The 25144-nt window shown below is 43.0% G+C and overlaps 2 protein-coding genes across 2 annotated transcripts; one reads left to right on the top strand and one right to left on the bottom strand.

Annotated features, from left to right (window-relative positions):
* On the top strand, window positions 1–3631 carry fbxl3l (F-box and leucine-rich repeat protein 3, like). The gene is made up of 4 exons (XM_034598065.1): window positions 1–440; window positions 706–828; window positions 1013–1184; window positions 2675–3631. Exons 1-4 carry the CDS (start codon window positions 81–83, stop codon window positions 3316–3318), a joined length of 1299 nt encoding a protein of 432 aa, XP_034453956.1. The 5' UTR covers window positions 1–80; the 3' UTR covers window positions 3319–3631.
* Window positions 3632–4785: 1154 nt separating this feature from the next.
* On the bottom strand, window positions 4786–23927 carry atp10b (ATPase phospholipid transporting 10B). Its single transcript, XM_034598865.1, has 21 exons — window positions 23370–23927; window positions 19331–19535; window positions 18677–18762; window positions 18264–18370; window positions 17079–17210; window positions 16720–16847; window positions 16165–16417; window positions 15402–15592; window positions 13906–14061; window positions 12926–13439; window positions 12692–12792; window positions 12478–12604; window positions 12193–12377; window positions 9691–9958; window positions 9133–9209; window positions 8926–9051; window positions 8636–8836; window positions 8095–8175; window positions 7879–7983; window positions 7471–7658; window positions 4786–5761 (listed from the first exon to the last, which is right to left on the bottom strand). Exons 1-21 carry the CDS (start codon window positions 23777–23779, stop codon window positions 5455–5457), a joined length of 3948 nt encoding a protein of 1315 aa, XP_034454756.1. The 5' UTR covers window positions 23780–23927; the 3' UTR covers window positions 4786–5454.
* Window positions 23928–25144: the final 1217 nt, after the last annotated feature.

Genomic DNA, 25144 nt, shown 5'->3' with positions numbered 1-25144 from the left:
GCATGAACTGTTGTTGTTGCAGTAGACTTTGAACGATTTCTGATCTACCATGATCCAACAGTGTGCTGATCTGTTTCAGAATGAAGCGAGGACGGACAGGTTTCAAATCAAAGTGCCCGACCTTCTCTTCCCACAAGGAGAGGGCTCAGAGACAGAAGTGGGGGGTGTCCAGCTTGTCCCTGTCTCCAGCAGAGGACTGGGGTAACCTGCCCCACCACGTCGTCCTGCAGATCTTCCATCATCTGTCCCTCATAGACCGGGCCAGGGCCTCGTCCGCGTGTCGCTGCTGGAATGAGGTCTTTCACACCCCCGACCTGTGGAGGAGGTTTGAGTTTGAGCTCAATCAGCCGGCCACCTCCTACCTGCGCCCCACTCACCCTGACCTCATTCAGCAGATCATCAAGAAGCACGCCCAGCACCTGCAGTACATCAGCTTTAAGGTAAAAGCCTCCCCTGCTGTCGCCCGTGTCCTCTCCCTTTTCCTCTCCTCCATTTTCACAACACTGATGCTTAAAAAACATTACGTGCCCTCCTTAATCCAAACCATCTGCTGCACAATCCATCATGACGCATCAGATGTCTTGGCGTTAGCAGACTTAACACATCCAGGCTGAAATGATTCTCAGACCTCCATCTTTCCCATTTCTAATTTGATTTGATTTTTTCTCTCTCTGTGTGAACGGTGAATCACTGCTGGTAAATCAGGTGGACAGCTGCATCGAGTCTGCAGAGGCGGCCTGTGACATTCTCTCCCAGCTGGTGAACTGTACCATTAAGACCCTGGGGCTGATTTCCACAGCACGGCCCAGCTTCATGGATGTGTCCCAGGTAAGAGGCCGCTTCTTTTACCGATGCTCTATTTGTTGCACACAAGGAGCTGGGTGAGATCACATCAGGTATTTCAGTAACATGTACCACCGCAGATTGTTTTCACCTCTCCCCCGTTGTTGATTGTATCTTAATGGATTTAATTTGTGCTAAATCTTCTGACCTGTCTGCTTGTCCTCCTCAGGCTCACTTTGTGTCTGCACTGACCGTGGTGTTTGTCAACTCCAAGTCCCTGTCCTCTATCAAGATTGATGACACCCCAGTGGACGACCCGTCCTTGAAGGTGCTGGTTGCCAACAACAGGGACACACTCAAGCTGCTGAAGATGAGCAGCTGTCCTCATGTCTCCCCAGCAGGTCAATATATATTTTCTTTAAAGGATTTTGTTATTTGGCCTTTACTGTATGAGCCAGCACAGAGAGTACAGGGAATGAAAAGAGGGAGAAAGGTGCAATGATACGTGACAGATGTCTCATGCCGGGCTTGAACTGGGACACTGAGGTAAGGTAGGTGTCTTAAATTTCTAGGCCACAAGAGGGACACATGTTGCTGTACATTGTGACCGTCTAATAGCAAATGCAAGACAAATACATTTATAAGAAAGAGTGAGTCTATAATGCCAGCAGCTCTACTATGTTTTATACTATTGTTTATCATGTTCACCATCCGAGTGTAGCATGCTAACATTTGCTAATTATAACTAAACATGACTGAAGCTGATGGGAATGTCGTTGTTGCAGATATGTGGTCAAACAACAAACCTGTTTTAACCCTGTCATGATGACGACTGCGGGAAGTGAAAGTGAAAACATTTCTTGAGGACAAAAAGTTGCAGTCAAGATATTTCACTTACTTCAACACAAATATTAACACAATAGAAGAAATAAGGAAAAGGCTAAAACAAAATAAAATAAAAATGTTTTTTGCAATATCATTTTCATCAATACTCATAAAAAAAGTATACCTATGCACTGTACACATGATTTATCTACCTCAGATTACTAAATATTTTGCTGTTCATTAATCAGTTATCAATCCAATTTTATTTGTACAGCTCATATTCATAATCACAATTTGTCTCACAGGGTTTAACAAGGTGCGACATCCTCTGTCCTTAAACCTCAACAGGAGTAAGGAAAAACTACCAAAAAAACGTATTAACGGAAAGAGCACATAGAAACCTCAGAGAGAGACACATGTGAGGGATCCCTCTCCCAGGACGGAGTACAATAGATGACAAATGTAGCTGAACACATCAACAAAATTACAATATTTACTACATTTATTAGAAGAACCAGTTTTTAGCATATGTGTAGTAGGCATATTGTATATCAAACAGTCTTGTTGCAATCATAGTCCATGATCAGTTTCCACCACCATCACGATCCATCACCATGACCAGCTACCACCATCACGATCACAATGCACCACCACAATCTACCATCATGATCACAAGCCACCATCATGATCTACCATCACGATCACAAGCCACCATCACGATCCACCTACACAACCTTCACTCAGGAGCAAGAATCTAACTTTAAACTTCAAAAAAATATTTTATCTTCATTTATCTTATCTTGGTGATTATCCATATCGACTGATATGATATTCTTTATCTTGATATAATGTTTGGCCATATTGCCCCGCCCTGGAAGAAAGTCAGTAGGGTTCATCTTCCAGGGACAATGACTTTTATTTATTAATAAAAGTCATTTTACTAGCAATCCATCCAACAGCTATACTGACTCACTGAAATCACTGTTCTTATTTTAATTCTCATTCATTTCTAATCATTTATTTTTAAAGGGATTTGTTCCTATTAAATCTCTCTTTCTCTCCACAGGTATCCTGTGTGTGGCAGATCAGTGCCATGGCCTAAGGGAGCTGGCATTGAACTACCACCTCCTCAGTGATGAGCTCCTGCTTGCTCTCTCCTCTGAAAAACACGTCCACCTGGAGCACCTGCGCATTGATGTGGTAAGCGAAATCCCCGGCCAGACGCACTTTCACACCATCAAGAGGAGCAGCTGGCAGGCCCTGGTCCGACACTCGCCCAAGGTCAACATCGTCATGTACTTCTTCCTCTACGAGGAGGAGTTCGAGCCCTTCTTCCGAGAGGAGACTCCCGTCACCCACCTGTACTTTGGCCGGGCCGTCAGCAAAGAGATGCTGGGCCGCACTGGACTGAACTGCCCTCGGCTGGTGGAGCTGGTCGTGTGTGCCAACGGCCTGGAGCCCCTGGACGAGGAGCTGATCCAGATCGCAGAGCGCTGCAAGAGCTTGACGGCCATCGGGCTCGGCGAGTGCGAGGTGACCTGCAGTGGCTTTCTGGAATTTGTGAAGATGTGCGGGGGCAGGCTGACTCAGCTGTCAATCATGGAGGAGGTGCTGATCCCAGACAGCAGCTACAACATGGAGCAGATCCACAGCGAAGTGTCCAAGCACCTGGGCCGCATGTGGTTCCCCGATATGATGCCCACCTGGTAGGCTGGAGCCGGAGAGAGGGGCTGGTAATGAAGTACATGACTTTCATGGACTTACTGTATGAGGATTAAATGAGTGATTTAAACAGTGTGTCCACAGTTACACATTGTACTGTGGACCTGTTGTGTCGTGCTCTTTTTGGATGATTAGTTGGTGAGAGACAGGTTCTCTGACATCAGTGTTCTTGGCAGGCTTTCTAGAAGACGGACCATTGGCTCGTTCTGATGCTGTCACTTCTATTTTTATTTCTGTCTGGCTTTCTCCTGAGCACTCAGCTTTCTTTCGACACATAGATGTCTCGATGTGAACTTTTGGACGTGTTGTTAGACTCTCTCAGGTCTTGAAGGAAGATGGGAATGCCAACCATTGTGTGTGAAGGATGTGGATCTGCCATCTGCTCATGTTAAAAGCATCAAACTGTATAATTTATCCTGAACAGCATCTCATTCCAGGTCTTATCTTATGGTAAAACTATGTTATTTACTCTGAGTTTGAGAGACAGAGACCACGCCTGGACTCATCATCACTCCAGTAGAGTAGAGAGACTATTAACAATAATGTAGCAGAGAGAGAACAAGAGTTTCCAGTTGCTGTCCAGTCACTGTCAGAACAAGCATCACACATTCATGTAAAACACAATAGGTCTTTTGTGTTCTTGTCTATTTGTGTTTGCGTGAGTGGCGACTTAACTATTTCATCCTAACCTACAACATCATTCATCATTAATATGCGGGAAATTAATGACATTGATATTTATTGAAGAGTCATTTTTAAGCTTTTTTAAAAGGATTGTTTCTGGTGTTCTTTATTTTTTAACCTACCTGTTAATTTAGGAATCCTGGTTGAAACAGATGTTCTCAAGACTTAATCTTTTTATGTTGTTTTATGTTTAAAAAAGTGGCCTTTGTGCCAAATATCTGTTAATCATATTTTCATGTTGCATTCTTTTTTTCTACCATATTGTACAAATGTATTTTAAGCAAAATACGACAAAACAGGCCTATAAAGCATGTGGTGCTGGATTGTGCCACGTGGAATATTAAAACCCTAAAGATTGTATTTATTAATTATATGTAAAATATGTATCATGTACGTTTACATGGTTTTCCTGTATGTGCAGCAGTTCGCTCAGGTCTGCTTCAGTGTAACTGCCATTTTCTTTTTACTCACACTTTTGATCCTCAGTAAAAATGTGGCTGATTCACTTGTGTGTTCTCGGGGCTCAGATGCACTGAAGCCTGGTCGGATGTGTTTTTCTGACTTTGTCCCATTTGACCTTTCTGCAGCTCTTAGTTTCCAGCAGTAGAGGGCAGCAGTGGTCTTACTGGAGTCAGTGGGACGTTATATAAGCAGAGCTGCTGCTGCTGTATAATGAAGTACCAGCATGCCAATGATAACTCAGCCCTTTTAACAAGTGGATTCGGCTTGTGCACACTCCATTTCCATAAAGAAAGCATCAGACTCTGCAGCTCAGGAGCCTTTTTCTTCACATTCTTTAGAATTTACCTTTTTACTTGTTACATGTCACACACAAACACACACACGTACGCACACAGGCACCTTTGAAGGAAACATTGTTTCCTCATCTATTCCACAAATGTATGAGTTTTACAACCAAACTAATCACAGGCCCAGCCTATAAAAAGACATTTTTTCATTCAGGCAAATTTAATTGAAAAATCTGTGTGTCTGCCTCGGTGACAGGATGCATTGCGACTGTTAAGGGTATCTAGGTGAGCGGAATACATTAAACCAGCTAAGCATTTTGTTCTGGGAAAGTGGCACTTTTTTGGAGGGGTGGGTGGCATAACTAATTGGGTTACCACCGTTCTCAGAAACCCCATCAGGAAAGTAACAGGCTTATGTGTTCACTGTGGCAGCTTGTTATGATGAGTGTAAAGAGAGGAGAGGGCCTGCCTGCTTTTTGTCGAGCAGTTTATTACAGAACGAACGCACCACCTTAATCGATGATTTGCCACAAGTCGAAGAAGAAGAGGAGTGATTCTTTCTAACTGCATTTATGTAAGACCACCTCTCCCACCCCCACAAAAGAAGACATTACACTGGGATGTCTCCACTTATGAGCCAATGCGGATTATTTACAATTTTCTAAATAAATAACCAGGCTGCTGTCCCCCGTCAAGATGCCAGCACATCTTTGTTCCTTGTGTGTTCGGGCCTCTGATAGTTTGTGATGACATTCAGTGCAAAATCATCCTCCGCGATATCAGAGGCGGTGGGAGACTGGGGATAAATGTCCACAGGGGTCTCCAGGGTGGGAGAGGGTGGGGTAGACAGCCTGGAGCGTTTGACATGCCCTCCGCCCCTGAAGCTCCTCCACTCCTTGATCCACTGGTCCCTCGAGGACGGGTCCAGCCGGTCCAGATGCCTGGCTTGCATGAGCGGGGAGGGGGCGATAGAGTTCCTCAGCACGTGAAACACGTACCTGGGGGAGAGAGCGTGGTGGTGAGAAAGTAGGCCAGTGAAAAATATGCGGCCCTTTGATGTAAATCAGAGCATTCCCTCTAAATATCAGCACTTTCAGACGCATTACCAAGCGAGAGGAAGACAGAGCCGTGGTGCAGTCATTCCTGACCTTCACAATTAACATTATTTATTAGAAATCAGCCTCCACTGTCTTTGCACCATAACTATCTCAGAATTTAATGATCTGCATGAGTCAAATGTGTATCCCTAAATAATACATAAATAATATGATTATGAGGGTAAATAGGTTTAAACGGGCAGAGGGTGCCTCCCGATCTTTCTGACTTATATCCCTTAGATATCCTACAAATCTGATCCCTCATCATTGGTTATCATCTGCGTGTTCAGACGTATTTTTGATTGCTTTTCCTAAATGACCTTTAGCGGCCTAAATGATTAAATCCTCTGATAGTTAAAAAATGCAAAAGGAAAATTAACTTGTATTAAACAGAGTTCTTCTTTCTTATTCCCTTGAATTCCCTTGTGACCCCTCAGATTCATAATGGGAACCACAAGACAATTTTACCCATCTCAAACGGAGTAACTGCAAACTGCTCAATGTGCCAAAACAATAATCTGATTAAATGATTGATTGGTTGACCAACGGACAATGAATTGGCAACTATTTTAATAATCAGTTAATTTTTTTTGTCAATTAGCAAAAACATTTACTTGTTCCAGCTTCTCCGATGTGGGGATATGCTGTTTTTGTCTAGAAACTGATGTCCTGTGCTGCTGATAAGACAAATCAAAGCATCTGAAGTCACTAGCTTTGTAAAACTGATGGATGGACTATTTGCAGACATTCTAAGACAAAGTAATCATTAGTTGCTGCCCTAGTTACATATGGTCAACTTAAAAAGCGCCACTGTGACATAGTTCTTGTTTCCTCCATCAGTGAGATTTCTCACAGGTTGTCAATGTGAATTAAATGTGTAGGCTGGCAGCTATTTATTTCCTGGCTTGACACAAGTAGTGATGCTCTGGCACCCTGGTTACCATTAGGACAAAATATACATACAGCAGCAACATTAAGTCATCTACCACAGTGATCTACCACTCTCTCTATATCTGTATCTTAAAGGTTGCTATCTATTAAAAAAAGATAATTTTATATCTTAGAGTCGAGATTTATGACAGTTTGTTTGTTTAAAAAAAAAAATCATGATTTGTACATATACCAGAGGAGAAACGTGAGGAGAAAACTGGAGGAACTGTTGCTGCTTATGTATGAGTTTTGGAGAAATTGAGTGCAAACCTCCAACAAGGACTAACACCCCCCTTGTGAAACTACATTTAAATTCACAGGATCCAGATTTCTATTAGGAACTACACCAGATTACACACACTAATAAATAACAGTCCCCTTAACATTTCTGTTTTTTTTCAACAAGATCTTAAGGAAATTAAGGAATATGTTGAAAAATGCCATATCTCACAATGTTAAAGAAAGTGAAAAAGATCCCTGCATTTGGTTCCTCATCAGGATCTACACCAAACTGAATGGGTTCTTCCTTGGGTCATGCCCCACCCCTCCACAAAATTTCATAGTAATCGGTTGAGTAGTTTTTGCACAATCCTGCTAACACCCCCCCCCCCCCAAAAAAAAACATAATGTCTATTGGGGGTAAAGGATTCATCCAGGAAAAAAAACTGGACTGATCGTACCTGGGCAGCAGAGCCACCACAGTGGTGATGATGCAGACAAGGTAGAACATGGGGTCGGCCATCTGGCTCTGGAGGATCCAGTACGGGTTGGACGGAGGGTTACAGGTGATGCAGATGGCGCTGTAGGCCAGCGTTACGATGAAGTACAGCGCCACACTGCCCAGCATGACTACCCAATGAACCAGCGTCTGCAGGACAGATGCATAGAGCAGCAATAAGACAAACTCCCATCAGTGGTTCTGGTGCATTTATTTTAAAAAGTTGGATAATGTTTCAAGATGTTATACAAACGATTGTGCAACAGCCTACAAATGCAGACTGACTGAAAGTATTCAATGAGAGTTTTGGCTCACTGGAGGTTTGTTGTGATCGTATCTAGAAATAGATATCCATCAGGTCAGCACTCACCCAGGTTTTGATCTCTATTGACAGATGCAGCAGGATGGTAAATAGAGAGATTGTGTTCAAAGGAGTTCCAAAGGTAAAAACATCAATGTCTGAGTCCTGGTAAGCCTGAGGGAGAAATAACATAAACACATGTTGTCAAATTTTAGGCAGAAAACGGAATAAAATAACTGGAGGATGCACCATGACAGACGCATCAAGTGAAAATGTTTCTCTCACCAAGTATGGAATGAAGAAGCAGACCAGACTCTGATAGAAGGCATCGAGGATGGAGACCCAGAAAGTTTTTGGGTTGTATTCCTAAAAAAAACCCATACGTATTAGTATGAAACACAAAACAGTACAACAACCAATCAATCAGGGGCATTATGTCATAAACATGTAGCCATTGATCAGATTTTTACCTCCACCATTCAAGGAGGTGTTGTCACCTTTGTCTGTCTGTTTGTTTATAAGCAAGACTCTGCAAAAACTGTTTGACTGATTTCCAGGGAATTTGGTGGAAAGACGTGGTGTGGGTTAGGAAAGAACCCATTTCAATTTGGAGCGAAACCGGAACAAGTTTTTATCTCTTTTTTAACATAACAAGATTTTTGGACATTTTCACTGATTTCGCACGGGATAATTCATGATTCTTGATGAAATAAAACACATCAGGCGTTTAGGGAGCTGATTTCTATGAGTGTGTGAAATTTATTGCAGCTTGATTGAACTTAAGGGAACTGTTGGGCCTTGGCAGAGGTATACACGTGTCACTGACCCCTCTACCCTGTCCAGTCCTGTACAGCTCAGGAACACCCATCAGCATCTCTGCAGAGATGTCTTTGTCCATTATCCCGAACATGACGGGCGGTACGGAGGTGAAGAAGAGGTTGAAGAAAATCATCAGCCAGTAGTCGATCATGGCCGTGCCGGAGAAGCCGCAGTAGAACTGATACCAGAACAGGAGGTTCACATAGGCCTGAGGAACACACGGAGCTGCACATGATTACATGGGAAGTGCGTTTAGTCAGACAGCAGAGCGCTCAGATGCACAGAGACAAGACTCACCACATTCTTATAGAAGAAGTAAATGATCATGTTGGCCAGTCGAGTGTGGCACCAGTGTCCGTGAACCAGGAGGAGTTTTTTCAGGTGTTTGAAGTGAGATATAGCGAAGTCACTTGCCATGACCGCCTGTGGGTGACAAATAGGAGTCATATGTCTTGGACAGTGAGAGGAGCGGAAAGAAAACACAACATCTTCAAAGCCTCAGACCTGCATGCCCTCCTGACCCGATATCCCAATGCCGATATCAGCTGCTTGGATCATGTTGACGTCATTTGCACCATCACCTGAAGCCACAAAGAGGATATCAGTTCAATAACATGTTACTAAAGACAGTCTTCTAATATATTTTTTAATTCACTATTTCACTATTGAACTATTTCATTTATTTAGGAATTTAATTTGAGGTTTATGCAAAACTCCTCAATTAACCAGAATGGCACTCAGTAGAGGGAATACCTCCACCAAGGCCCAACAGTCCCCTTAAATCTAATGACACTGCACCAAATTATACACACTCATAGAGATCTGTTCCCTAAAATGCCTTTTGTTTTCATCAATATCCATGAATTATTCCTTGGGAAATAGGTGAAAACGTCAAAGGACCCCAATCTGGCAATGTTAAAGAAAGTGAAAAAAAAAAAGTCAACATCCAGCAGCGTATAATAGATTTTGGTTGAAAATTGGCCTAAAGCAGATCGTTCATAAATCATATCAGCCTCCTAGCTAAGCTTTTCCAGGATTATTAGCTCAACACAAGTTTCTCACCAACAGCGAGTGTCATGACCTTGAGCTTCTCCCGCACCAGCTTCACCACGCTGCTCTTCTGCAAGGGTGTGACTCGGCAGCAGAGCACGGAGCGGCAGCGCTTCGCCAGGTCCACGAAGCGGTCCTGCAGGTCCGAGGACAGGACCATGGCCAGGGTGCGTCCGTCGATCACCAGAGAGATGTCTGGGGTCGTGTCCACGTTGCGGGGGTCTTCTCCGTACCGCCTCACCTCCTCCAGAGTACTGTCCAGGATGGATGTGCAAATGAGCTGGAAAACAACATCTACATTATCATTTCCACAAAGCTTTTAAATGTATAGTTTTGCTGGTTTTATTGGTGTTTTGTGACAGTTAACTGAATACATCTGAGTTTCTTCCTCTGCAGATTGCGGAGTTTGCTGGTAAGAGACATCGCTTGTGCTGTGGAGTCATGATCATAATGTCTGAGTGTAGGCAGTTGCCAAGGCTCTGGTCCCTTCACACTCATCGCTGTTGTCTGTAAATAACTCCTGCCTCTCAGCCAAAAGGAAAAACTAACAAGATTTAAAAAATGGGTCGCATCCTGTTTTTATCCATCTGATCTTTCTATTGCCGACTAAATTTCATTAGGTGTGGTTGGGTGATAATGGTGGGAGTGCAGCCCTCAGGTGGTCGTGGAGTTACAGTGGTTTAAAAAAAAGTTCATTACCAATATGCCTTCACTCCGGATCATGAGAGAAGAGGTATTTCCTCTGAGGGTTGAATATTAGACTGGCAATTAGATATGAAAGCACGAGGCATTGTGTGGAGGGTAGCCTGCTCCATTCATCATCAATGACTGGTCCCGTCTGAGAGGAGCGCAGTGGCCCCTTTGTTCCAGAAAAATCCCCCTGTATCTGTTAGAGCTGACAGGTAATTTTGGTCTATTTGAGGCCCGGGGTTGATTAGACATGGTCAGGTTGTTATGAAGGGCTCATTCCTGTGTGACCAGGTCTTTAATGACCTCAGAAAAGCCAGGGGACCCCCCCCCCCCCCCCACACACACACACCTGACACCTTATCTCTCTCCGATCCAAATGTGAGGCTTTGACCTTTAAGTTAAAGTGGTCAAAAAGATGTGGCCACTTAAACTGAAAGGAGACGAGCTCTGAGTTAAAACCTCTTGAGCTTGCTGCTTGGAAAACACGTGGTTTGTCCTGAATAGCCCTTCAAAGAAAAAAAAACCTGCCCTCTGGAACGGGCTGTATGTGAAATATAAATCACGTCTTGGTTTATTGTCTTTAAAAAGGCTGCATTTGTGTTTCTTGTTTTCTTTGATTTGCTAAATTCAGGCATAAACATTGGAAAGTGGTAAATAATGTAATGTTTGGAAATGTTTAAATGGGCTGGAAATTTTAACTGCATGGAAAAGACATTGTGTCCTTTGACCTGTTAAATCTCTGCCCTATCTTAACTTCTCTACACTGACTCCAAATAACAAAGAATTGATTTGACTTTTCTTATTAATTGGAAATCTATGAACTGTTATTTCTTCTTTTAAAGTAGATTAAAAATACGTCTTTTTCATTTAGTACCTTGTATATATATATATATACATTGTATGTTTTTTTCATATGTTTTGCCATGTAATGAATTTGCCATGTAGCTTTATTTTTTTATCTTGAAGCACATTGAGTTTATGCTTGTCATGTTAAATGTTCTTTGTAAATAAACTCGACATGACTTTCTTACTATCTGCTTAACCCTAACCCTAACCCTAACCCTAACCCCTAACCATAACCCTAACTATAACCTATTATCATCTTTAACCATTTCATGTCTTTATGGAGAAGATATTTTACTTTGAAAATTCTTCCAAATCAATCCCCTCTTTGTTAAAGCTGTCTGGCAGATTTAGTAAAATATAAAATAAAAAGGTTTAATAGTAGCACAGGTACTTAGTCAACTAATTAATCAACAGTCAATTAATTATTGACTGATATACAACTAATTCAAATTAGTCAACTAACTGATTTATCAAACGAGAGACAACAACAACTATTTGGATGATCAATAATGGTTTCAGTTGATTTTTGAGCAAAATATGTAAACGTAATCATTACAGCTTCTACAAAGTGATAATTTATTAAATCTTACATTCCTAAACTATTACTACTTCAAAGTGGGAACTGTTATGTTTCTCTGCAATTTTGAGCTCTTGACCTTAAAGTGCCTTGAGATAATGTTTGTTATGATTTGGCGCTATTCAAGTAAAATTTAATTAAATTGAAGTGAATATATTTGTTAATTGTATTGGTCTTGATTTGGATTGTTGAGGAACAATTTATGTAAAGACATAATTTAAGGTTACATTATTATTTTTACAAAAAAAACTACATTTCCTCTTTTTACTCTTAAATAAAGTTTGGCATTACCTAAAAAAAGGTAAGTTAGTTTGTCTCTGATACTAATTTATCATCGGTTGGGAGCAGCAGCTCTGACTCCACCAGTCAACCCTCAGTGAGGCGGACAGCGGCCTCCTCACCTTGTTTTTGCAGCTCATGTTAATCACCAGGTCCTCCTCTTCCAGCAGCCTGCAGGCATAGCTGATGTTGACAGCTGTCTCCGGCTTGTCACCGGTCAGCACCCACACCTGGATCCCTGCCTCCCGCAGCGCCACGATGGTGTCTGGGACATTCTCCTGGAGACGGTCCTCGATGCCCGTCGCCCCTACAGGAGGACATATGTCCAAAGTTACCCGCTGTGCTCATCACACAAACATGCAGCATGTGTTCACGTGTTCCTTGAATTAATGAATGATGTATGTTACCCAGCAGGGAGAGGTTTGTCTCCAGCTGCAGAGCAGTTTCCACGAGGAGCTCCTCTCTGTTTTCTATAGCAGCCTGAGCTCTCTGTCTGTTCAGTGACCAGCTCTCATACACTTTGTCACTCACAACCTGCAGCACACACAGAGAAAACACTAAACAGAGCTCGAGTTGTATAAGAACACGATGCTGGTGCATATAACGTATCTGATTATGCACCTTCTTTGTGATGCAAAGTGTCCGCAGCCCTTCTTTAGCGTAGCAGTCAAGGTGATGCTGAGTATCAGCTGCTATATTCTTCTGGCTCCCACTGAGGTGCTCTGGAAGTAATAAGACAGGTGTATTTATATTGTTTCATTTTGAGTTAGGAAGTGGCCCAGGGAGTCACAGTGTTGGCTAATGCATGTGAAAAATTTAATGAAAGTGTGTGAATATGCTTCCACTGGCACACACCTGCGTACGGTGTGCCGAGCAGCTCCATGATGGCATAGTCTGCACCTTTAGTGTACAGCACACACTCTCTGGTGATCGGGTGTCGCACCAACACAGACATTCTCTTCCTGTTGGAGTCAAAGGCTAAGGTGTCCAGCACCTCAAACACCAGGTCCTCCCCAGACGGGAGCCGCACCGTCACACTGTCGGGGGTGCGGGCCAACAGAGTGAAGCCATATGCATTGGCCGCGTACACTAGGGCGGCCTCATCCGGACTCTCTGCCTCGTAGCTGAGATTATCTGAGGTTGCACGGGGCGAACGTGTTTGGAGCTCATTGGTGTTTTCAGTCGTCTCAATCTTTAAAGGCGGATTAATATCCTCCTCTACAACTGAGTCCTCTGAGCGGTAACGCTTCTGCATTGGTTTGCGCTGCCCGGAGGTGAAAATGTGGCAGAAAGAGCCGGCTCTTTTCACCAGGCTGGACATAGTGTCCAGAGGGTTGTTTGTGTGTCTGTGGTGTGGGAGCCAACTCACCTGAAACAAGGAATATTTATGTCAAGTGATTATTTTTACCTACACACACACACATATGAAAACACAATAGACCTCTCAAAAACAACTGTGTCATCTATTTTCCACTCTTTAATTTCAAGCTCAAGGGAAAACACACAGATTTCTCCGATCTGCCAGACCTCAGATCAGCACAGTCAGGAGAAACCATTAATACTGGGGCTAATTTAGTGACGACTCAGAACATTTACAACCGGGCTTTAAAGATGATGGATATTTGTGCCAACCACTGATCACAGAGGAGCCAAATCATTTAAGAAAACTGTCACAATTAAACTAAATATGTGCGGTCAATAGGATTTCATATGTTGCAGTTTAAGTTTGCACATTGAGAATTTCATCAGAACAAATCCTTTGTCCATCTTTTCGTTCCTGACTCTGCACTTCATCTGTACATCCCATCCACAGTCACAGCAAACTGAGCCCTCACCCTCCGTCTCGAAGCTGTTGCCATGGAAACCACCACAGTGTTGCAAATGGCGAGAGCCAGAAAGAAGTCCAGGTAGGGATCTATCAGCTGCCTGCCGCTGCACTCTGCCCCGCTAATCTGCTGAAGCAGCTTCCTGTCTGGAATCACCTCAGTTTCCTGTTGGAGTAGAAAGTTAATCACTTTGTTAATTAAAAGCTCACGCTGATAAACTTGTTCTTGCTTACACTCGGCTTTCACTGATTTGATGCGACAGGACTGGGAGAAAGTTTTAAGCTTTTAACCTTTTCCTCCGGTTTTGTTTGGTCCATGTGCGAGGAAGGATTACAGAAAGCACAGATGGAAGGAAAGGAAAGGAAAAGAGGACGTTTTCATTCATAGAACGTTTCTGCTCTGTTAGAGACACAGCATGAGGAGAACTAAAGATGGACCCTGTGCTGCCGTCTTCTGTCTCAGTTGGTTTTTCCAGGTCTTTGCGGACAAAAATAGACACAGAGCTACTGTACCTGTACACTAACAATGACTAATCTATAGTGCACGTTTACAGTTAATGTGATGTCAGTGCTTTGTGCCAAATGGTGCCCAGCAGGACCATATGTCCCGTCACAGACACGGGCAGCTTTGAGCCAAAATGGATGTGCTCATCACAGACACCTAGCAGCTCGTCCATCTGCAGTGGGCACTGGGACCATGAGGCCTTCTGACACAAGGAGGGGAGAGATTTGGGTAAACAAGTGGCAGCTTGACGTCCTTTAAGTGAGGAGACAGACATGAAATAATACGTGTAAGGAGGGGGCTCTTATTTTGAAACTGGATTTTTTTAAATATCAGATTTAATACATTTGTATTTATGTTGCTAATTACCCAATTAGTGGAGACAGTATGGAGGAAAGGAACTTAGGATTTAGTCTATATATAATTTTCTTTCATTTTCTATATTTCAATATTTTTTGTCAGCTTTGTGATCAACTAACAACCTGTCAAGTTGGTCTCCCAGGGGCACGGTCACACATACGCAGATGCAGGCGAATGTTGCGGATCACCAAAGTTGAACTCCACGTGAAGCCAAAGAAAACAAAAGTTTTAGGAACATTTTATAAACTGTGAGACTGATGAGATGGATGAGAGCCCTGAGCACTGCTTCTCTAGACCACAGAAAGGTATCACAAAATATAAGTGTGGAGAAATCAAAAATGAAAACATCCGCCACACAACTTATTATTTTTCTGGATTTCTTATAACCTTTGAATTTGATTCCTCTTTCACAAGTAGGCAGTGGTTTGCTTCAAGGGTCACAAACAGCACAATGTACATGGACCATTTGGGATCTCTCAGGTCTGGCTGGCTCCCGAAAGAAATTAAAAAATATATAAATGGATGAACAGACAATGCTTGTGCTCATGAGCTTTCAGGTGAGCTGATGACCATTAAGCCATAATCACACCCCACTGTGAATGAAAGAATCTGCCTCTTCTTCCCTTCCTGAGCGATCATCTTACCAGCGGACTACTGAAGGCCACGTCATTCCCTGAGACCCTGCCCTTGTGTCTGCTGCAGGGTGGATGTTGATTGTCTTTGGGGTTGGTGTCCTCAGGATCCAGGGACCATCCAGTGCGTGAGGGTTGTGGCCGCTGGTTGAAGATGACCTCCTCCTCTGACTCCGGCTCATCAAGGACAGTCAGACGGATGGCTGCAAAAATCCCCCAAACCATGTTGAGACATACAATAGGCACTGTCTGTGTCCTATACGTCAGGTTATGTTCAAATGTGGAAACCTCGGATCTGCACCAAAGTACACACACTCATAAATATCTGTCCCTGAAACATGCCAGATTTTTTCAAATTAATCTGTAGTAAAAAAATAAAATCCGTCAAATTTGTGCGTAATTTTAAAATCAAACAAATCAATAAACAAACCGTTGAAAACATAACCTAATTTAGTCCAACTTCACTGATAAAAATGGGGTGGATATGATAGAAACAGCTGTCCGTATGACACAATGCAATCCGACAGCGCCACAAACGGCAGCCTCCAAAATATTAGGGTCATCAGCAATTAATTCTGTGGTGATTTCTGAGATTGTGCCACTGGGGACCATGATTGTTAACATTTGATGTGCACTCACACCATTTCTCCTGGAGCTAAACCAAGCCTCATATTTTCATGATTGTATGTAATTCATAATGGCCTGTATGCAAAGCAGTGCCGGGTTCCTTAACTGCTCTTTTTTTTAAATAAGATGTCTTGATGTGAAATTTTACCGTTCTCTTTGTGTGGGTACTCGGTGCCCATAATGGAGCATCGGCGAAACACCATCTTGTTTTCAGTGAGGGTGCCAGTCTTGTCTGAGAAGATGTATTCAATCTGTCCCAGGTCCTCCGTGATGTTCAGGGCCTTACACTGCATGCGACTGTCCGTCTCCTCATCGTACAGATCAAGGTCATTGGTGATGAGGAAAATCTGAACGATCTTTACCAGCTCGATGGACACGTACAGGGAGATGGGTATCAGGACCTGCAGAGGAGAGGAGAGGAGAGGAGAGGAGAGGAGAGGAGAGGAGTGATCGGAAGTAACAAATGCAAAAGACAAAGGGGAAAGATGAGAGAAAGGAAATATGTCAGGGAAATGTGAAGAGAAGAGATTGCAAGGTGCGATTAAAAGAGAGAATGAAGAGGAAAAAAGAAGATGGATGAGAAAAGAGGGGGAAGTAATGGAGACAGGAGGAGAGAGAGGAGTAATTTAAGGATTTTCATATTAATAAAAACACACTGCCTTTAGTTCTGATTACTCTGTGACACACAGTCAGACTCCTCCACCTGCAGCAGGATGATCATGGTGAAGAACATGTAAAAGCCGGACAGAGCAGGACTGTCCAGCTGACCCGTGCTTTGGGGGACCAGGTAAGGGGGCACAGTGGGCAGGGCCTGCAGCCATAAGGAGTGACCTGCATGTGGGAGGACAGAGGGATTAATCACAGCGAGCGACTCGCAGGGAGGAGAGCTATTTTTGGCGCCACACCTTCCCCTGTCTCCTCCCTGAGTTTGGGCCTGTGGCCAAAGTGACTGAGTTTTTTTCTGGATTGAAAATTAAACATCCCCTCATAAATGTGAAAGCATTAATCATGAACCAGTCAGCAAGGTGGTTTTATAGTTAAGTTATGCACTTCATCACTGACCTACTGCCCCGATGAGACACATGACGAGGAGGAGAATGACGCAGAAGATGACGTCTATGTTCAGCTTCCGCTCTAGTTTGCTGCGCTTGTACCTCGGCCCGTTGTTGTTGAGCATGGACTTGGTTTCGTGTCCTAAAGGTGGGTTCAGAAGGTGTTGATTCACTTACCAGCAGGCATGTAACATGCTCAGTGAACACAGAAGGAAATGAATTTCAATTTATCTTCAAACATGACAAAAGAGCAGAGCTGTGGCTACGATTACAGACACTAAGGTCATGTCCTCTAACATTCATGCAGATCTGATGGTCTGATGGTTTCATGTTAGTTACACGTTTGGTTGGTCCACCACTTTGTTCGAGCCAAGGAATAATATTCTATACAGTCTTTCATGCTCCCCAGAGGATGAATCCTTGTGACTTTATCAAATCTCTTACTTTTTGTCGTATAACTCCAGCAGCTCAAAGTAGAAATTAAATGAAATGAAATTAATAACTGTATCTCAACATGACTCGGAATGACCGGCACAAAATTTGTGCAGTCATGTTCCCCACAGGATGAATCCTTATGACGCTAGCCGTTACTTTTCATCACATAACTCTGGCAGCTCAAAGTTGAAATGAAATGGAATGTATGGCTGTGTCTCAACATTACTGGGATGGACTGGCAAAATATTTGTGCAGTCATGGTCCCCAGGGGATGAATCCTACTGACTTTAGTGATCATTTAATTCTTTGTCTAATTTCTCCAGCAGCTTAAAGTTTACACACATAAAACTTGTGTAATCGTGGTTCCCAGAGGGTGAGTCATAGTAATCCAAGTAACTGGGGATCATATAGCTTGTATCTAGTTTCATTGACAGGTCAAAAGTTCAGTTTGCCCAAAACTTTGTTTATGACTTAGAACCTGCAAAAGTAATGACATAACCATCAGCCTCAGTTGCACACTGTGTGACTCATAGAGCTGCTAGCGAGGCCAAAAGTAAGCCTTGTTTGACTGTTTGCCATGACAGGACTGAATTTGTAAAAACACAACATATTAGATTTTTTTTTAAACATTGGTTGTAGTGAATCTTGGGGTTGGGGTTGTGTTAAGGAAACTTTGATTCATGACGTCAGCCCACGCAGGCTATGGCCCTGAACAAAAACAAAGCTCAAGGTTACAGCAGCTGAAAAGTAAAGAATATACCTGCATACACCACAAAGCCCACAGCATGGTCCGTGTTTCTCACTGTGCAGCCTCGAAGCAGCAGACTCTCCAGTCCAGCACCCACCTTCTCTTTATCAGGGTCCTCTCTGCAGCAAGAGAAAGTGAGAAACCTCCTTTGTACTGTCAGATCGTGTTAGATATTCATTACTTCTTATATATACACCCCATTAGCAATTCTCCTGCTTTACGGCCATGCCTGGACAGCATGGGTAGACCATCTGTAAGGCCTGGGGTGCCTGAGGAAATCGATTATAGTCTATTACAGCCACAATAATGCCTCTGGTAGCATCAGAAAGTGCATCGAGTGGGTTGGAATTAGTTTTGCTCGGCTGCTCTGAAAGGCTCAAAGAAACTGTTTGGGGGTCGGCGTGATCCGTGTATTTGATACTCACACATAACACTTGAAATGATTCAGATTGATGTTGGGCTTCTCGCACACTACGATGCTGTTGAAGCTTTCAGGTTCAAATTCAGGATCCTGGGAAGTGAGAAGATGAGGTCACCACAAGACAGACAGAAAGTTTTAAAATGTGACGTAACCTGAATTTCAAGAATGACATAATGATTATTTCATGCAAGAACGACAGCTGTTGGTCTACATTACATTACAGTACATTTCATTTAGCTGACGCTTTTATCCAAAGCGATTTACTATAAGTGCATTCAACCATGAGGGTACAAACCCAGAACAACAAGAAACAAGAAAGTACAATTTTCTTCAAGAAAGCCAAACTACTAAGTGCTATAGGTAAGTGCCATATAAGTGCTACTAAATCGCTACTTCTAAAAATATTCGTCTATAAATATTAGATGTAAAATATTCATTCACAGGACGTATAGGAATGTTCTCTGTGTGTCACATCTGACTTCAACATATAAAAAAAGAACTGCAGTTACAGTAAGTCATAATAGGTGCATGTCACAGTTGCTTCTAATGTGTGTTAAATGCTGTAAGAAGGCGGGGGAACGGTGAGGCAGCTGAGAATGAGAAAAGAAGACTGTGAGGAAAGAAGAAATGAGAGCAAGTTGTGGTAAATAAGCCTCACTGAGATGCAGAGCCCAGACACCACCCTCCTCTGCTTCAGGTTGGTCTCTCCATCCAGGTTGGCCGTCTCTATGAGACAAACGCCTTTGGGGTCCGACGTGTGCAGGAGCAGGAGGTCTGCTGGGACGATCTCGTTGCAGACGATCTTCACAAAATCCCCCACTCGTAGGTCCTTCCAACGCCTCTCCATAAACTCTTTTTCTCTCCTGAGTTCAGAGGTGTCAGATACCAACAGTCATTACAGGTAGTATTGTCCAAAGACAGAGTCCATGGTTATTGTCATATTCATTAACTACAATATCAGCATTATTGGTATATTTGGTCTGTGTTTGTGCACTTACAACTCATCCAAAATTCAGATGCAAGAGTTTTAATCAAATCTCAAAACAGCCCACATCCCCCCTGTTCTTAAATCTCTACACTGGCTGCCAGGGAGCCACAGGACGGACATGATAGTACAAAACAACACTGTGAGACCCCTGAGATCACTGGGGAGTGGTCTGCTCGTGTTGCGCAGGGTCAAATCTACACATGGAGAACAGGCATTCAGTCACTATTCATCTCAGCCCTGTAACCAGCCCTGATGGTCTTAGGAATGCTCCATCCATTGTAATTTTTAAAACCAGACTGAAAGCTTTTAAATGCATTTAACAAAACTATTTTACAAGGTCATACCAGCATTGGTACTGGACCCTGGTTCATTGTATTTTATTCTATTTTCATTTTATTATTCATTAAGTTCATTTATTTTTTCTCCATCAATTTATTTTTTAATTTGCATACAGATTTTTCTTTTTTAATACCTCCTCTAATCTCTTTGCCTCTTTTTTCCACTTTTTAAAATCTCTTTTATTTAGCTTGAGAATTGTTTTAAAATCTGCTTTTTCATTTTAAATTGATTTATTTTTAAAAGTTGTTTTGAATGTCTCTGTGCAGCATCTTGAATCTACCTCTGTGTATGAAACGTGCTTTATAAATAAAACTGCCTTGCCTTCATGCGGTCAAATGAAATATAAAAAAAATGAATTCACAGCACTTAAGTTAGGAGATGAATCGAGCGATGAAATGAAAATATCAGCGCTTCAGATGTGGTTTGTGTGTTTTACAGCGAGGTAACTTTTACAGGAATACACAGGACACAGGATTTCTGGTTTGAACTTGTACATCAAGCTGGATTACCAGCAGTGACAGAGAGCTGCAGGTATGCTGCCCTGCATGTAGGACCTGATTATTAGGTGGTGGCCACGTAACACCACACCTCGCCTCAAGCAATGCAGCGAGTGGGTGTTTGTGTATTTTTAGTGCATTCTATTTATGCACTAAATTTAGTTCATTTACGTGGCAGCTTGTACAAATGTTCTCTCTGCTGACAGGAGAGATCCATTTCTCAAAAGTGTGTCGTGTGTTTTCACGTCGCAGACTCAGTTACACCCCAGACACGACCAGAACATTTCTGCATTTCTATCTGTTTTAAAGGAATGCTTTTAGGGAGCACACTTAAATGAATTCCACTTACATCTCTGTATAATTAAATTGAAGCTAAAGCCAAAAGCTGATTAGCTTAGCACAAAGACTGGGAACAGAAGGAAACAGCTAGCCTGGTTAGCTCCTCTAAACCTCCATGTGGTTACATGTTCACAGTTGATCTGGTTAGTTTTTGTTTCACATAGTAATAGAGGGAGCAGACTAAAGACTTTTGTATGACATGCGTATGTACTGTCGTCATCACCTACCTGGGCTGCGTCTACCTATACTAGACAGTGAATGGTTTGTAGACGGGTGAGTGTTTGACGCCAGCGTGTTGACAGATTGGTATTCGCAAACTATTCGCAAAAGAGTTTCCGCGCAGTTAATAACCTTAACCCTGGTTCATTTTGATCCAGACTGATACAAACTGTTATGGTCAAACTAAACTTTGGTCCGTTGGTCCGAGGCACCTTTCACACCTGTTATTTTGGTTTCGGAATAAAGTGAAAAGTCTGAATGTGTCGACGAAACAAGGTAGGTGTGAAGTATTGGTTGTAGTTGTTAAGACAGAGTCCTCTAGCTAGTGAACATAATCCCCAATAAATGGTGAATTGTCATTTTCACACTCACATTTTGATATGGATTAAACAAATGGGATAGTATGTGTTAATTAATGAGCTTAAGAGGTGCTGATAGCTAGATTTTGTTTGCATTTGACGGCCATGCTAGTTGTTTCCACAGATGTTTAGTCTTTGCTATGCTAATCTAACTAGCTGCTGGTTGTAGCTTCTTATGCATAGATATAAGACAGGTGTTATCTTTTCATCTCAACTCTTTGCAGCGAAAGCAAATAAACGTATTTCCTTGAGTCTCACATGCATTGCAAAGCAATATCTCTCTTTGTCTAATCATCCAATTCCTCCATCAGAAATTAATATTTTGTATATTATGTTGACATAAAGTGATGATGGATAGACAGATCCTTCCTAATGGACCTTTTAAACCTGATAATATGTAGAATTTCCATACAAAACAATTACTGAGATAAAGTGACATGCTACATATATAACATGCAACGTCACATTCATACATGGTGGAGGCGAAACAACCTTTGAGGACGACAGACAGGAGCAGTCTGTTGTGACATTTGGTGAGTGGTGTTAATGCTCTGCGGTAAACGCACAGTAAAACTGACATTGACATACAACAGCATGATTAACAGCTGGCGTGTTCCGTGTTTGGTTCGCTTGAGCTCAGGTGGATTGACAAGAGATTGCGATTGAGACGAGATAGATACGATGACCCTGAAGATAAGGCCCGTCATGCTCAAACACCCTTCACACCTCTGTTTAAACACACGTGGGTGGTCGGTGATGAGAAATGTACGTGTGCATTGGATGACTTAGAGTTAAATCCCTCTCATCTGACTGCATTCCATGTGAGCTTTTTATATGAACTGCAAGGTTGAGTGGCAGATTTACGAGCACTCGTCCATCATGTGTGTTTAAAGGGTTTTCCTGGTGGTGTCAGACGGATAAACTTTACCTGCACAGAGGAAAAGACGTGTGAACGAGTGTGTGGGGAAAACCCAAAATGTATTCTCGAGCCTCCTCTTGAAACATTTGTATACTTCAAAGAAATCCCAGCCAATCGATTTTGCTCTAATCTTTACAAGCCCAAAATGAAGCTTTAGCATGCCCACCCAGCGATCGAGCCACGAGAGACGGCGAGAGCTGCTGCTCATGACTCAACTGCTGTTTATCTGATTGCGCGAGGCAGAGACGAGTAGTGTCCGCTAACAGGCCCGGAGGGACTGACGTGTTCTCTGAAGTGTCCAAAGCTGCGTCTGGAGTCTGCACTTCAGGCCACCTGGACCCTATCACCACTAACACACTCACACATAAACACACACATACGAGATGCAGGCTTTTCTCGCCCTCAGCTGAGACTGCACTTCCCAGCATCCCTGCTGTTGACCCTTGGTGGGCACTTTATTTGACAGGAAGCAGCTGCTGGTTAATGATGATGAAGCCTGCCAGAGTTTTGATCTGTGACGAGTCATCATCAGAGGTGTCTCCATCACGTCATGTTCAGAAAATACTAAACCCCCTCCCCTCGATCTCATCTCCAAAATCCCTGCAGTGAAAGGGTTGAAAATGACACTGTTCATCCTCCGTTGTGAATTATTCATTTTTCACCAGTAATTCAAAAATAGATAACCGTTAACCTTACTGTCTTTGCTGATGTAACACCCAGATGAGGGTTTCATCAAATGTGCACAATGCGATGGTGAGAGATATTGTTGTGCAGCTCTTCAAAAGAGGAATAATCTCCCACACATTTTCTATTTCTAAGTCAAAAATTCCCATGGGTGCTGGAATGCAGAGGAGGTAAAACACACAGTACACAACCATGCAGGATCTACACACTCGCACAGACATCAACACGCTCCCTGATAAGAATCACAAACACAGATGTGGAGGTGCTGTTAATGCACCAACAGCTCTTCCACTCGCCACATCATGTGGCAGCGCGCACTATATTCAGTGCGTGACGGCCTTTGAGTCGTTTACCTGCTGTAGATGAAGCACGGTGTGTTGTTGAGCTTCCTGTCTGACTTGTACCTCCTGAAGTCCTCCCAGGCGTTCTTCAAGGCCGTCAGAGACAGGATGACACAGATTGGAATAAGAGCTACCTCGGGCTGGAACGCGTTCACCACGGGGACAAAGTTCAGAATAGCTAGGCCCACGAAGTAGAGGTTGGCCAGACGGTGAAACTGCTCAAAGAGGTTCATGGGGATGAAGAGGAGCAGGGTGTATTTGGTGGTCTTGATGGCGTTGCCGGGAAAGTAGCGGTTGGGTTGCTTCCCCTTCTCTAGTCCCTCGTAAGGCAGATTGGACACCAAGTTGCGGAGGTCGTTCTCCCTCGCCCTCTGACCTCTCAGAGCATCCCTGACCGCAGCCAGGGGGCGCCTCCACGTCATGGCTGCTCCGTCTATTTTCCTTTTGCCTCCTCTCACCAACTTCTCCTTCCCATCCTCTCAATAACAACCACAGCTCCTGTGGGTCAAAGAGACTCTCCTCGGGTTCATCCTCTTCCTCAGTGTTTCCACTTCTGTGCGAGAGTGCGAGGCCCAATAACAGGTTAAAACCACACACCAAGCCCTCGTCTGAGTCCGCCCCTTGCATTGACAGGTATGTTTGCATTCCTTGCATGAAGCTGTTTCTGGCCCGTGCAGGAGGAAAATAAAGGCAGCTAACTACATTCACTTATTAGCTGTGAGTTCTGCAGTGAATCAGTTCAATTTTACTGTGAATAATCTCATTTCAGCAGAAAGATTGAACCAGTAACACGATTTCAACTTTTAATATAGTCGCTCAAGTTGCAGAAATGTGAGTCAGTGATACCTGATAAGTCTTTACTGTCATTGATACTTTACACGTTGATGTTGTGCATGAAATTAAATGCAGAAAATGTGCTGATACACTGTAAAAAAAAGACAGCACTCAAATGAGCCGATAATCCAATATTTACAGCTGATAATGGTGCAGTCGGTCATGAGGAGATCTGAACCGACAACACACCACAGAGGAGAACTGAGGGTGAATGAACACAGCAGAGGGACCTTATACACCCCACACCAGAGAATACAGTCCACAATGTTGATAGATAAGGAAGAAAAGTTTCTTTATTGGTGCTTATTCATCTGTCCCACCTACCTACCGAGAGGTCAGAGGTCGACCAGAGATTTCTTGCCAATAGACACTTCAGCAGAGCAGGTGTTTGCAAAATGTCACATTTGCACATTGAGGGCAAAAAACAATGAAGCTGCTTATTATTTATATGATTTTTCCAGTCTTATCGATCGCTCAAAGCACAAGTACAAGTCACATTCAACCATTTGTACACACATTGATACAGCGCGTCAATTCGCAGCACTTTTTCTATCAGAGACCATTCAAACACTGTCAGCACAGCCGGATCCAGTATCTTTCCCAAGGACACTTAGGAACCGCTGATGCTCTCTGGGTGAATGAAAGTGCTTGCATGTGTGTGAGACATGTGTGACGCACCACAACAAAGCAGCTCCTCACACAGATGGTATGCATGTCGGATGCCTTCCACTTCCTCGTGTTGACATATGTTGTCTTTTCCAGAGCCGGCTGCCGAACCAGTTTGAACAGGACTGATTTATTCTCGGTTGCTCACTTATTGTGCTTGAATTCAAATTTAATGATTAAAAGTCATCATAACGAAACTATGTGCACAGGATTAGTATTTGATACACAACAGAGACAATTTTGGAGAGATGGTTTTCAAATGGAGATGGATGGACATCTGATAGACA

The sequence above is a fragment of the Hippoglossus hippoglossus genome, chromosome 10, assembly GCF_009819705.1.
Source record: "Hippoglossus hippoglossus isolate fHipHip1 chromosome 10, fHipHip1.pri, whole genome shotgun sequence".
Lineage (NCBI taxonomy): Eukaryota > Metazoa > Chordata > Actinopteri > Pleuronectiformes > Pleuronectidae > Hippoglossus > Hippoglossus hippoglossus.
This window is presented reverse-complemented; position numbering and strand designations above follow the sequence as displayed.

Excerpts from the sequence above, each read along its gene's own strand:
- fbxl3l (XM_034598065.1), top strand. The coding sequence starts at position 81 with ATGAAGCGAGGACGGACAGGTTTCAAATCAAAGTGCCCGACCTTCTCT. Across the intron at positions 829-1,012 it reads GCTTCATGGATGTGTCCCAG|GCTCACTTTGTGTCTGCACT; the intron begins GTAAGAGGCCGC and ends TGTCCTCCTCAG. Across the intron at positions 1,185-2,674 it reads TCCTCATGTCTCCCCAGCAG|GTATCCTGTGTGTGGCAGAT; the intron begins GTCAATATATAT and ends TTCTCTCCACAG.
- atp10b (XM_034598865.1), bottom strand. The coding sequence starts at position 23,779 with ATGACGTGGAGGCGCCCCCTGGCTGCGGTCAGGGATGCTCTGAGAGGT. Across the intron at positions 13,440-13,905 it reads CAACAGCTTCGAGACGGAGG|GTGAGTTGGCTCCCACACCA; the intron begins GTGAGGGCTCAG and ends TCCTTGTTTCAG. Across the intron at positions 8,837-8,925 it reads ACTTCTTCTATAAGAATGTG|GCCTATGTGAACCTCCTGTT; the intron begins GTGAGTCTTGTC and ends TGTGTTCCTCAG.